The sequence below is a fragment of the Condylura cristata genome, unplaced genomic scaffold, assembly GCF_000260355.1.
Source record: "Condylura cristata isolate star-nosed mole 26May11 unplaced genomic scaffold, ConCri1.0 scaffold00017, whole genome shotgun sequence".
NCBI classification, from domain to species: Eukaryota; Metazoa; Chordata; class Mammalia; order Eulipotyphla; family Talpidae; genus Condylura; species Condylura cristata.
In genome coordinates this window covers 22,008,133-22,019,669 of record NW_004567118.1, presented here as the reverse complement: position 1 = coordinate 22,019,669, position 11,537 = coordinate 22,008,133, and the positions used below count along the sequence as shown (strand labels likewise).

The 11,537-nt window shown below is 60.6% G+C and overlaps 2 protein-coding genes across 5 annotated transcripts in view; one reads left to right on the top strand and one right to left on the bottom strand.

Moving 5' to 3' along the window:
• Nucleotides 1-11,494, top strand: part of FAM83G (family with sequence similarity 83, member G) — a 25,044-nt gene extending 13,550 nt beyond the window's left edge. The window contains exons 3-5 of the mRNA XM_004684550.2: nucleotides 5,289-5,413; nucleotides 5,987-7,211; nucleotides 11,027-11,494. Of these exons, the coding sequence (XP_004684607.1) occupies nucleotides 5,289-5,413; nucleotides 5,987-7,211; nucleotides 11,027-11,434 (1,758 nt within the window). The 3' untranslated portion in view covers nucleotides 11,435-11,494. The remainder of the gene's footprint in view (nucleotides 1-5,288; nucleotides 5,414-5,986; nucleotides 7,212-11,026) is intronic.
• The window catches only part of SLC5A10 (solute carrier family 5 (sodium/sugar cotransporter), member 10), a 54,678-nt gene that overhangs the window by 28,890 nt on the left and 14,251 nt on the right, over nucleotides 1-11,537 (bottom strand). For all 4 annotated transcript variants that reach the window (XM_004684551.2, XM_004684553.2, XM_004684552.2 and 1 more), the window contains one exon: nucleotides 7,767-7,902. In XM_004684551.2, coding sequence (XP_004684608.1) covers nucleotides 7,767-7,902 — 136 coding nt within the window. The remainder of the gene's footprint in view (nucleotides 1-7,766; nucleotides 7,903-11,537) is intronic.

The window sequence follows — 11,537 nt, the reverse complement described above, 5'->3', positions numbered from 1 at the left end:
CTTCAGACTTGGGATCTGAGCAACACGTCAGGAGGCGCCGCCAGGCTGGTTAATGAGGGGCTGGGCCCCTTGCCTGTAATTTGTCAGCATTCGTCAAATGTGCGCCTGCTCTCCACCCCCCTCCCCGGCTGGCTCAGTCCTTTCAAGTGGGTATGAGCTCTCCAGGCGGCGAGTCTCTGACTGCTGGGATATTTTTATGTGGTCTCCCTGGTGTGTTGACCCCAAGCCCCATGCTCACCTGCCGCGCTGCCTGCCATGTAATTAGCAATGGGAATAGGCTCCCAGGGCAGACAGCTCATGCTGCAGGAGGTCCAGGGGGAAAAAAGGCAGCTTTTGAAACCTGAGTGCGGAGGCCTCGGCCCTGCAGGGGAACCGTGAGGTGTCTGGCCCACCCTCTCCTCCGGCGCTCAGGAAGAGATCCAGCGGGGCCACCCTCCTTCACATCTGCCTCTTGCCCAAGTCACCTCGCTCAGCCCCACACAGCATCCATGCTGATGGGGATCCTGTCCCAGGTGGGCCATTCCACAAGACTCAGCCCCAGGGCCCCTTTCAGGAGGGAAGTCGCAGATGCAAGTGTCCTGGGAGTTTTCAGTGCCCCAGGGAGGTAGGAAGCTGCAGGGTGAGAGTGGCCAGGAGGCCTCAGGACTCCCTGCGGTGGGCTCCTATCCCCACCCTCCTAGAGCCTAAAAGCTGGCAGTGAGAAGTCAGCACCGAGGGAGAGCCAGACCCTCATGCCTGACCCTGGCTGGGGCTGCCCTGGGCTGCAGCCAACCCGCTGCTGCCCACACGGCTCCCTGCTCCCAGCCTGCAGTGTTGCTCGGGCTGTGGCTCTGAGCCTCAGTGCCTCACGGCCATGATGATGCCTCATAGGTTTGTCTGAGGATGAAATTAGAGAAGACAAGGGTTATAAAAGTGTTCTGTGAGCTAAGGGGAGTTACACAGCTGTTGCCAATAACAAGATGTTATAAACCCTCAGCCCTGGGCAGGGGAGGGGTGACAGTAAGGCCCCCTCCCCCACCTCAGCTTAAAAATGAGTCTGTAGCCTGGGGCATAGGAAGGGCAGCTCAAACCGGGGTCCCTACCCCAACCTGTGGAGAGGGGGAAGATTCTACAGGATGATGGTGACGTGCCCATGAGCCGGAAGCTGTGGGAAGGCCAGGCACCCTCATGGGAAAGAACGTGACCCTGGCTTCACTCTTGTTTTGGAACCTGCCCCTCCACAGCCTCGGCCAGTGGCCAAAGGCTCCTGTGGGCCCAGCCCTGGCCAAGTGTCACCATGTCGAGGGCCTGCCTGCGTGGCCTGCCTCCCTGCCCGCAGGCCAGCTGGGCCCGGACCTGTCTCAGGAGCACTTCCTCTGCTAGTAATCCCTGGGCCCGCCCTCGGCTGCCAGCTGCCCCTGCCCAGCCCTGCAGCGACCTGCCCTTAGATCATGCAGCCCAGGGTACTGGTTGTACCTGGTGGGATCATACTGTGCCCATGGGGATGTAGGGCATCAGTCTGCAGGTAACACGAGAGCCCCAGCTTTGATTCCCAGCTCTGCCACCTGCACCCCAGCTCTGCCACCTGCACCCCAGCTCTGCCACCTGCATCCCAGCTCTGCCACCTGCACCCCAGCTCCAGCACCTGCACCCCAGCTCTGCCATCTGCACAGGAGCCTTGGGCAGAACACTGAGACTTTCTGAGCCTCAGTTCTTCTTGTCTGAAAAGTGGGATTATTGCTACTTTTTTGGCAAGACTGCTATGAAGAGTGAAGGCAGCCATGTGGGAGCAGGGCGCTCGGCAATGAACTCCCTGCCCACCCTGCCCTTGCCTGGGACGGCCACCGCTCCTTCTAGGAGACCGCAGCTCTGACCTGAGCCGTGCGCGACTGGGCCCCCCTTATGCACCCTCCCTTCTAGCCAGCCCCCACCCATCTCCCTGCTGGGCTCTGAGTTCACACCAGTGTTCTTGAAACAGGCTATACTCCTTGGGTCAACCCTATGCTGGCTTCCAGGAGCGAGACTCCAGCCATCCCCCAAGCACCCCAGCCTGCCACCTCAGCCTCATCCCTGAGGACCCTGAGGGGAGTTTCTCATGTTACAAATAGGAAACAGGTCTTGAGAAGAGACTGTGGTCTTCTCACGCCTCTGGGCCTCAGGGCCAGGCCATGTGACCAAACCACCTTTAGGCCCCAGTGGGAGCCAGGCTGGACCTCGCCTGGTAGCCTAGGGAGGACCAGGGCTGAGAGATGCCTGGGTGCTCTGAAAAGCTAGTTGACTTTGTGCAGCCAAACTGGAAAAACCAGCAGCCACTTGGGCAAAGGCCGGACCCACTTCTTAGGAACAAAGAAACCCCAGCCGGGGTGCCCATGGGAAGGCATTTGGGAAGGATAGGAGAGCTCAGCCTGCGCTCAGGTTCCCACTCTGGCGCTTGGGGTGCCCGCATGCGCCCTGCCTTCTCTGACCCAGGCCGAGGGACTCAGTGTGGGGCCTGCTTCCCACACGGGGCCTTGCCTGCTGGACATATGGCAATGTTTGGAACCCTCCCCGGTACTGGCATGTGCTGGGTGGAGGCCAGGGGTGACAGTGGCAGGACAGGCCCAAGTCCAGCATGACGGCAAGGCTGCAGCTGAGTAAGCGCCCAGGTGCCCAGCACGTGTGACCTTTGCCCCTGCGCTTCACACACCCGGGCCGGCCTCGCCGTCACCAGTCACGCCCGGTTAAGACACATCTCGGGGTCTCCCTACTCTGTGGACTCGGGGCCCGCAGGCCCCTGCAGGGGCTAGGAGGGGGAGGGGAGGCGGCCGCCACAGTACAGCTGAAGGCCTCATGTACCCACGGGTAGGCCTCATGTGCCCACCCGACCATCTAGTTCTGCTGCTAGTCCTGGCTCTCAGAGATGCTTCTATTTCAGATATTCTTCTGGTCCTCTGTGTCTGTCCTCTCTGGCTCTGAATAGCGTGGAAGGTGACCACTGAGTCCTGGCATCCCCTGGCTCATAGGCCTTTGATTTTGTGGCTTCATTCGGCCCTGAGACTTAAGATTGGGTAGTCCCATTTCACAGATGAGGAAACTGAAGCATGGAAAAGCCAGTCGGTATCTGTTTGGTGCCGGGGCTAAAAGTCTGCTTGACTGGAGCCCAGGGATGCCCTGGAACCACCCTGCTCGGGGGACTTCCGGCTCCTCTGCCTCCTACCAGCCTGGGTTGGCTTTGCAGAGCGCAGCTCCTCTCTGTATGGACACGGGAGGCCCAGTGGGGATGCAGCCAGGGAGCCGCGGGTTTGGCCCAGTCCTAGAGCCACCCACCCTGCGTGGGGCAGAAGAGCCCGCAGAGCGCTGCACAGCCGTGGGCTTCCATCTCTGCCCCTCTCACGAGGGTCCAAGGACTTGCCTGGGGTTTCCTCCACCTGACTGCTGCAATCTCTGCCGGGGGTGTCCCAGGGCTCAGAGACAATGCGGCTTTGTGGGCTCTTCCACCTCTGCTCACCCGAGCCCTGACTCCAGAGACATTACCTCATCTGGGCCAGGCCCCATGGGGTGGGGCCCACCCAGGAACAAACAGGCAGGGAGCCGCCGTGAGGCTGGCAGGGGGGCGGCACAAACCCCCACCCGCTGCATAGTCCCAGGGCTAGATGGGCCGCAGAGCGCCCAGGGCGCAGGTGGGGAAACTGAGCCAGCCGGACCCAGGGACTTGCTGGGCGTCCCCGGCCCAAGCCGCCTGGCACACAGGTGAACCACTGTGAGGTGCAGGTGGCGGCTCCTGAGTCCTTCATCCGGACAAGGTTTGGGGTGGGTGGGGGCAGACCCTGGTTCAGGGGATGGAGGCTGCCAGCCATTCTTCTGGGCCGAAGAAGGGCGCCAGCGTTCGGAGCACAGCACCAGCAGCCCGCAGAAGCCACAGATGGGCTGTGGTTGGGCACAGGTGACAGGGAAGGCCTCGCACCGCCTCCAGGATCTTTGTTCTGATTCTGGCCCCCCAGCACTCCCGGTGTTGGGCACAGTCACGGGCAGTAATTGTCCTGGGCTGAGGCCAGCTTCCTGTTGAGTTGGCTGTGTGCAGACAGGCAGCCTGCGGGTGTTGGGAACTGGCCTGGGAGCAGAGGCTTATCTGCCCTCTGGGCTGGGTCTATTAACAAGGTGATTGTTCACGCCATGGCAGGGTGGGCACCCACGGAGACCTACTCCTAACCTCTACGGATAGTGCCCCGGGGCCTCCCCCTGCAGAGGGCTCCTGACTGGACACAGAAGGGCAGGGCAGGAGCACGTGTGGCTGTGGGCTGCAGCGGCAGGTGGGCCCCCGCTCTCAGACCTTCCCCCTCCCCATGCCCTGCCCGGCCCAGGTCCACCTTGCCCCCAGCACCTTCCTGTCCTCTGCATCCTTTCACACATCCTCCCCACTGGCTGCCGGCCTGTTCCCACCCTTCCTGTTCTCGGTCCTTCCGTGGCTCCTACTGCCCCCAGGCCAAAGTCAGGCCTCGAACAGGTGCAGGGTCTTCCATCAGCATCAGCTGAGCCCACTCCGCAGGCTCTTCCTGCACCCTCTTCCCCCAGAGTCCCCAAATGTCTTAGGCTGCTGCTCTCCTGGCCAGACCTATATATTCCCAAGCCTGGAATGCCACGGTCCCTGGTCCCTTCCCACCATGGCCCACTCGTTGGTCTTGCACACATCAGCCCTTTCCTGGGAGGCTCCCCACCTCCCTAGCTGGGGTTATTTCTCATCTCCCACCCCCTCGCCTACAGAGTGGGCTCCTTGTCACAGTCATCTCTATGTTTGCAGCTGGGGCCTCAGCATGCAGGGTTGACAGAGGTGGGCTGTTAATAGGCAGGGGCCTGGGAGTGGGCCAGAGCCAAGCTTGGGGAGTCAGAGCAAGCTAGTGGCGAAGGTGGGCCAGCGGGCCTCAGAAGAGAGTGGGCCTCCTGTCACCAGGGCGAGTGAGCAGACTGTGGGGCCGCCGCTGGGCGGCTCCAGCAGGAGTCAGATTCACGGGACTCGTGTGAACAGTGCGATCCCCAGCCTGACCTGAGTCTGAATCTCAGGGGCCCAGGAACCTGTATTGCTTACATACCACACTGATGTTGTTCACCACAGAGTCTCAAGTCTCCCTCCTGCCCTGCAGTTCCACTTTGGGGTGCCCTCAGCGAGCCCCTCAACTCTTGGTTCTCAGCCAGGCTCACTCTGCTCTTCCTGGGGTCTGCCAGGCCCCACCGCTGTCCCTCAGAGCAAAAAACCTCCTCGTTGAAAGGGGAGGGACGCCGGCACCGGTGGTCACTGCTTTATGTGCAATTCTGTCTGCTGTCCCCCAACACAGAATCTCAGGGTGCGGAGCAGCGGGGGAACAGAGTTCTTCACGCGGTCAGCCACCAAGTTCAAGGGAGCCCTGGCACAGAAGTTCATGTTCGTGGACGGAGACCGTGCCATCTGTGGCTCCTACAGGTGACGCTCAGCTCTTCTGGGGTGTCAGGGACAGAGAGCTCCAGTTCCCAGGTGGTTTCTGCCCTTAATCCTGCCTTATAACACCCTGGTTATTCCGGGCCCTGTCCCAAGATTGCTGAGGTGTGAGAGCTCGGGGCACACTGTGCTCTGGAAATGGAGAGACCGTAGTTTGAGCCGAGAGCTGTCACCATCCTGGAGGCAGGGTGTGAGGCCCTTCGGGTCATCACTCAGAGCCGCCCTGGGGAGGCAGTGTAGCAAAGACCCCAGTGGCACACCAGAGTCCATGGCTGCTCTGGGCATCCTGTGGGTGGCCTTAAGGGGTGAAACACCATGAGAAGCGGGCATGGTGCCATTTTGCACGGGTGACTTGCTTGAGGCTCCAGACTCAGGTCTGACCCCGTGGCAGACTCCCTCTGGCCCCACTGGTTTTCAGTCCCTTTGGGGCCCTGTAGCATAGCCCGGGTGCCCTGGGCTCATTCGGAGGCCTACAGTCGGGGGACTGGGGAGATGCCCTAGGGAGGGCCCCTGCATCCCCACATGCCTGACCTGACGGCCTCTCTCCCTGTGCTGTAGCTTCACGTGGTCAGCCGCAAGGACAGACCGGAACTTGATCTCCGTGCTATCTGGCCAGGTGGTGGAGATGTTTGATCGGCAGTTCCAGGAGCTGTACCTCATGTCACACAGTGTCAGCCTCAAGAGTGTCCCCATGGAGAAGGAGCCGGAGCCAGAGCCCATTGTGCTGCCCTCTGTGGTCCCACTAGTGCCCACGGGCACTGTAGCCAAGAAGCTCGTTAACCCCAAGTACGCGCTGGTCAAGGCCAAGAGTGCTGATGAGATTGCCAAGACATCCTCTGAGAAGCAGGAGGCCAAGAAGGCCCCGGGGCTGCGGGGCCCGGCGCTGCCTGAGCGGCCGGGGGACCTCCTCGAGTCTCCCCCGCTCATCCACCCGGGGCTGCTCAACCTGGAGCGGGCCAACATGTTCGACTACCTGCCCACGTGGGTGGAGCCGGACCCCGAGCCTGGCAGTGACATTCTAGGCTACATCAACATCGTCGATCCTAACGTCTGGAACCCGCAGCCCAACCAGATGAACCGAATCAAGATCCGGGACACGTCCCAGGCTGGCGCCCAGCTGTGGAGGCAGAACCAGGACTCCAGCCCCACCTCAGGGTCCAGCACACCCCTGAATGGGGTCCCCACTGAGAACGGCCTTCCCCAGAGTGACCCTGAGCCACAGCCCCCTGTCCCCAAGCCCAGGACAGTCCCCGTGGCAGACCTGCTTGCTCAGGATGACAGGGGTGTTGGCTGGTCCCTAGAGAGCCCAGAAGAGGAGGCACCCCAGAATGGGACAGACCATGGGCTGCACAGGACGGAGGACTCAGAACATGCCCCCCTCCAGCGGCAGCTGTCTGTGACCCAGGATGACTCCAATGGCGGGGAGGCAGTGATCCCCAATGGGCTAGATGGGGAAGAGGAGGAAGATGATGATGACTATGTGACCCTCAGTGACCAGGACAGCGTCTCAGGCAGCTCCAGCGTTGGCCGTGGTGCCCGGCGGCCCTCGCTGGCCTCCTCTTCCGTGTCAGATGAGTATTTTGAGGTGAGGGAGCGCTCAGCACCTCTCCGGAGGCGACACTCGGAACTGGTGGCCAATGGGCCAGCCCAGTCCCCCCGCCGACAGTTGAGTACCCACCACGTGACCCGAGGGACCTTTGGTGGACGCCTGGGTACCTGCCCATGGTCTCGAGAAAGAGAGGAGACAAGCACTTCAAGGAGGATGCACGATAAAGAGGCACAGGTGAGTCAGAGGCGCACCAGGGGAGCTAGGACCCTTCCCCCATTACTCCCGGGCACCCAGAGTGGCCATCTGCTGAGTAATGAGGCCTCAAGAAGGAGGCATTCCTTGTTACAGGTGGGGAATGGGACGGGGTGGGGAGACAGCAGGGACCACTTAGGACCACATTGACAGCCATTAGCAACAGTGGGGCCCTTTGTCCCAGAGTCCCCCAAAAGGCAGTCCAAGCCCATCACTGGGAGCTGAAGCAAAAGGCATGTAACGCAGCCGAGGTTTCAGACACCTGGTGTCATGGGATGCTGACATCACGCTACCCAGCGAGTGTTCGCCCCAAGTCGCCAACAGTGAAACGGTGCAGCACAGAGATGTTCCTCACACCCTCCAGGTAACACAGCAATGAGTGTCCTGGTCCTGACCTTATGACAAGCCACCTTCCACTGTGGCCTCCTCCCCTCCCCGAGGCTGGGAATGTGTCCTTTGCCTTTTCCGAGAAACTCTGAAAACCAGGGACCCAGAGGCTGTCACCGTGCACCCCGGCTCCTCTGGAGCACGTCCTACCTGGGAACAGCACACGGCTGATCATGCCCGGCATGATCATCAGGACCATGGGCAGCATCTTGAGGTAGCTGGCCAGGATGGAGCCCCCCTTGGCATGGTTCAGGTCCCGGGCAGATAGTGACCGCTGAACGATGACCTGGGGGCAGGAGCAGGGAGTGAGTTCCAGCCACACAGGGACATCTGTGGCAGGACTTCTTCCTGGCCAGCCTTGGGGAGTGCTCCCCTGAGCCTGAGACAGTGTGGCCCAAGCACAGCGCCCCACGGCATGCCCAGCAGAAGCAGGGCTCACCCTTACTGGCTGAGCAACTAGGGCCAAGGTGCTCTCCTTCCGAGGCCTTGGCCTCCATCCGTCCAGTAGGGTGGGACGCTGCCCGGCCCTCCCGGCAAGTGTCAGGGCTGGAGGACCACCCCCGCCCCCCCTCCGTCCCCCCCTCCCCCGCCCGATTGCCTGGGCCCTCTCAGGAGTGGCTGGCATGCTTGGGCAGGTGGGGCACCAACTGTTTCGAGTCCCTGGCAGAGGCTGGGAGCTAGAAGTTCTGGGCTTTTAGGAAACTAGCAGCTCAGTAGTGGAGGGATGGGAGGCTCTGCCTGCCGCAGCTCCTCACACGGCCTTAGGCAAATGGCGGGGTGGGGGTGCGGGTCACTGCATGAATGGCATCTGAGGTCACAGCCCCGGCATGATGAATAAGCTTTTTCAAAAACTGCTTTATCAAGATAAAAGTCCCATTCGGTTCACCCACTTAAACACAATGCAGTGGGTTTTGCTCTGCTCGGAGTTGTGCACCTTAGTAGTTTGAAACATAAGTGTAATAACATAAGTAGCTGTCTCACAGTTTTAATCAATGCCTCCAGTTCAGAGGTAGAAATGAGCTGTGTGTAAAATCTGTAATTTTAACATTTTTTCCAAACATGCTAGTTTGACCGGTAGCTCCCAGCATGTTCCATTAAGATGTGACCCCCAGCAGCACCGCAGAGCCCTGGGCAGCACTGGGAGGGCCGGCGAGCTGACCGCAGTCCTGCTTCTCCGCCGGCTTTCCGGGCAGGAGACAGTGCTGGCCTCAGTTTCTCCAGACTCCCTGTAGAACATTCCCCTGTGATGTCCTCTGAGAGCAAAGCCCAGGGCCTCGCTCCCCCTGGGACGAAAGTACTGTTTCTCTAACACGTCGTGTTCTGCTAGTTCATCCTGTGGGGACAGGTACTGTTGCCCCATTGCACAGGTGAAGAAGAAGCTGAGCCTCGGGGTCCCGGCAGAGCAAGTATCAGGCAGCGCAGCTCAGGCCACCCCTGCGATGTTGGGGATACTGCCCCTCAGTACCTCTCAACACCAGCCCAGTCTTACCTCCCAGGCCCACTGAGCACCTGTCTGCCAATGGGGTATCAGCCCCCCCACAGAGTTGTTGCATAGCAGGGGACTCTGGGCTCAGGCCCAGCCGCACCCTGGCAGACCCAGTACGAGCAGGATGAGGCTAAGCCGTGAGCCCCACAAGCCGATAGCACTGTGCACCTCGGGGTCAATGGTGTCCCCCACCTCCCCGTGTGACCCGCTTGTCCATGCAGTGAGTCGCTGACCAGAGGCCAGGTGTGTGCTGACTCACTTAGCCTTCATGGGAAGATCTCCTAAATGACGTCCTGCCCAGAACCACCGGGGCCATGCCAAGCCCTACTGAACCCCCCGAGCAGTGCCGGGGTCGGGGGGGATGTTTGGGGCACAGTCTCGTGCTCAGCCCTTCCAGGGGAGCAGGGCAGGCACCTGCTGTGGGGCCGCTGGTTCCAGACCTGGAAGCTCTCCTGAGGGACACAGCCAGTGTGGGGGCTCGGGGGTACCATGTTACAGATGGGGGAGACCCCCCCCAGAGTTTCTGACACCCCCCAGCTGAATTGCTCCCACTGTCCTCGCCCACAAAGGATCTTTGCACAGACACACTGAGCAGCTCCTGCTGGGGGGAGGGGGGCTGGGGCCCCTAAGCAGGCCCTCCCTGGACAGCAGCCGTGCTTTGTGCTTGCTAGGGCAGCCACTGTGCTTTCGGGAAAGTGCCTGAGCATCTACCACAGGTAACATTTCACCAGCTCGCAGAAGGAATACCTTTACCCATGGGGATGACAACTCTTCTTTTATTATTTATCTTATTATCTATTACTGTGTATAAAACCCCAGCCACCCAGGTTGTCTCAATGTCTTGCTGACAGGAGACCTAGCCAGTGACGGGATGTGTCACCTAGAGCCTCTGTCTGTTCACCGTCAGCCCCCTTATCCCTGTAACTGATCCTGTCCCCAAAGCCACCGTTTGTAAAGCAGCTGAGGAACGTGCCCTGTAGTTGACACAGGCTGCGTTTGGAATAATACCTCAGGAGAAACAGCAGCTTGCGTAGAAGAGTTAGCCAAAATACCCTGGCTACAGGAAGTAAGGAAACCTGGTTCTCTGCAGGATTTGTTTAATTCATTGCCAGGAAACAATGATTCGTGGTTTAGAAAAGCCCTCCAGGTAGGAGTCCTGCTGTTGCTACTCATTTTCCTGCTGTTGCTACTCATTCTGGTTAACTCTGCCCCTCCACTCTGGTGCAGATCCAGCTATGCCCTTTGGCCCTCACTGTTGCGGCCTGTGAAAGGGGCTGGCCTGGTTGCCTCTTCCATCCCACAGGCCTGGCTGGGGTGGCTCTCGGGGTGGCCTAGCTGCCTGCCCCGGCAGCTGCCCGTGGGGTCCGGAGGTGCAGACGTCCATCAGGCTTTACCTAGTGAGGTTGCTGCTTCCAAGGGCTCTTCCCGCCTGAGTGCTGCCTGGTGCTGCCACATCTCCAGGGGAAGGCAGGCCAGGAGACTCGGCATGCTTTCCCCAGAGAGGGCCCTGGCCGTCTGAGGTCACCTGGAGGGTTCACAGCTCACAAGGACTAGAGTCACATGGCAAGAAGTCCTGCCCCCAGCTCCCAGCAGAACTCCTGGTGAGGTGCTGGGTCTCACAACCTGGGCCAGCCCCTTTTACTGAAGGAGGAGGCTGGGGCAGGCCTGTAAGGGGCAGAAGGAACTTGCCATACCACGGCCACAACAGGTGGAATTATCCCCATATGACCACGGGGAACCTGAGGCTCAAATCTGTAAAACAAAGCATGCCTAGGCTCACCAGCTGGTAAAGGATAGGGCCAGGAGATAAACCGGGTATGCTGGCTGCTGCCTCCCTGGCAAGGGTCCTGAGGGAAGGAAAGGAATTAGCCACAGCTGCCCCTGTCCCCGGGGTCTCACTCTCTCTGCTCTCTCTCTCCCTCAGGGCCAGCCGTTCCACCATTATGGACTCTCTGCCTCTGGGACCAGGGATAAAGATGGCTTCCCACGACATTTGAGAACCCCAGGGCCTCCAAGGTACCGCCCTGCTACTAACAGTGCCCAGACCTCTACCAGGAAAGTGGGCCCAGCTATGGCAAGCTCCCACCACTGGCAGCCCAAGGGCAGCCCCATGCCCCGCACGCTGCCTGATTCTGGGAGCCCGAGGCTGACCCGAAACACGAACCCCCTTGCCGACAGCCGGGGCACCGAGGGGCATCCGAGTCCTTTTGGAATCCCATACTCCAAACTCTCCCAGTCAAAACACCTGAAGGCCAGGACGGGCAGCGGCCACTGGGCCTCATCTGATTCTAAACGGAGGGTCCAGCCCCCCCGGGACCACAAGGAGCCCTAGCACTTGCCCCTGCGCCGGGAGCCAGCCACCCTCAGCCCCCGCCTCAGCCCAGACACCATGCAGGCGCTCTCAGAGCCAGCCAGGAGCTGACGCGGGCTGCCCG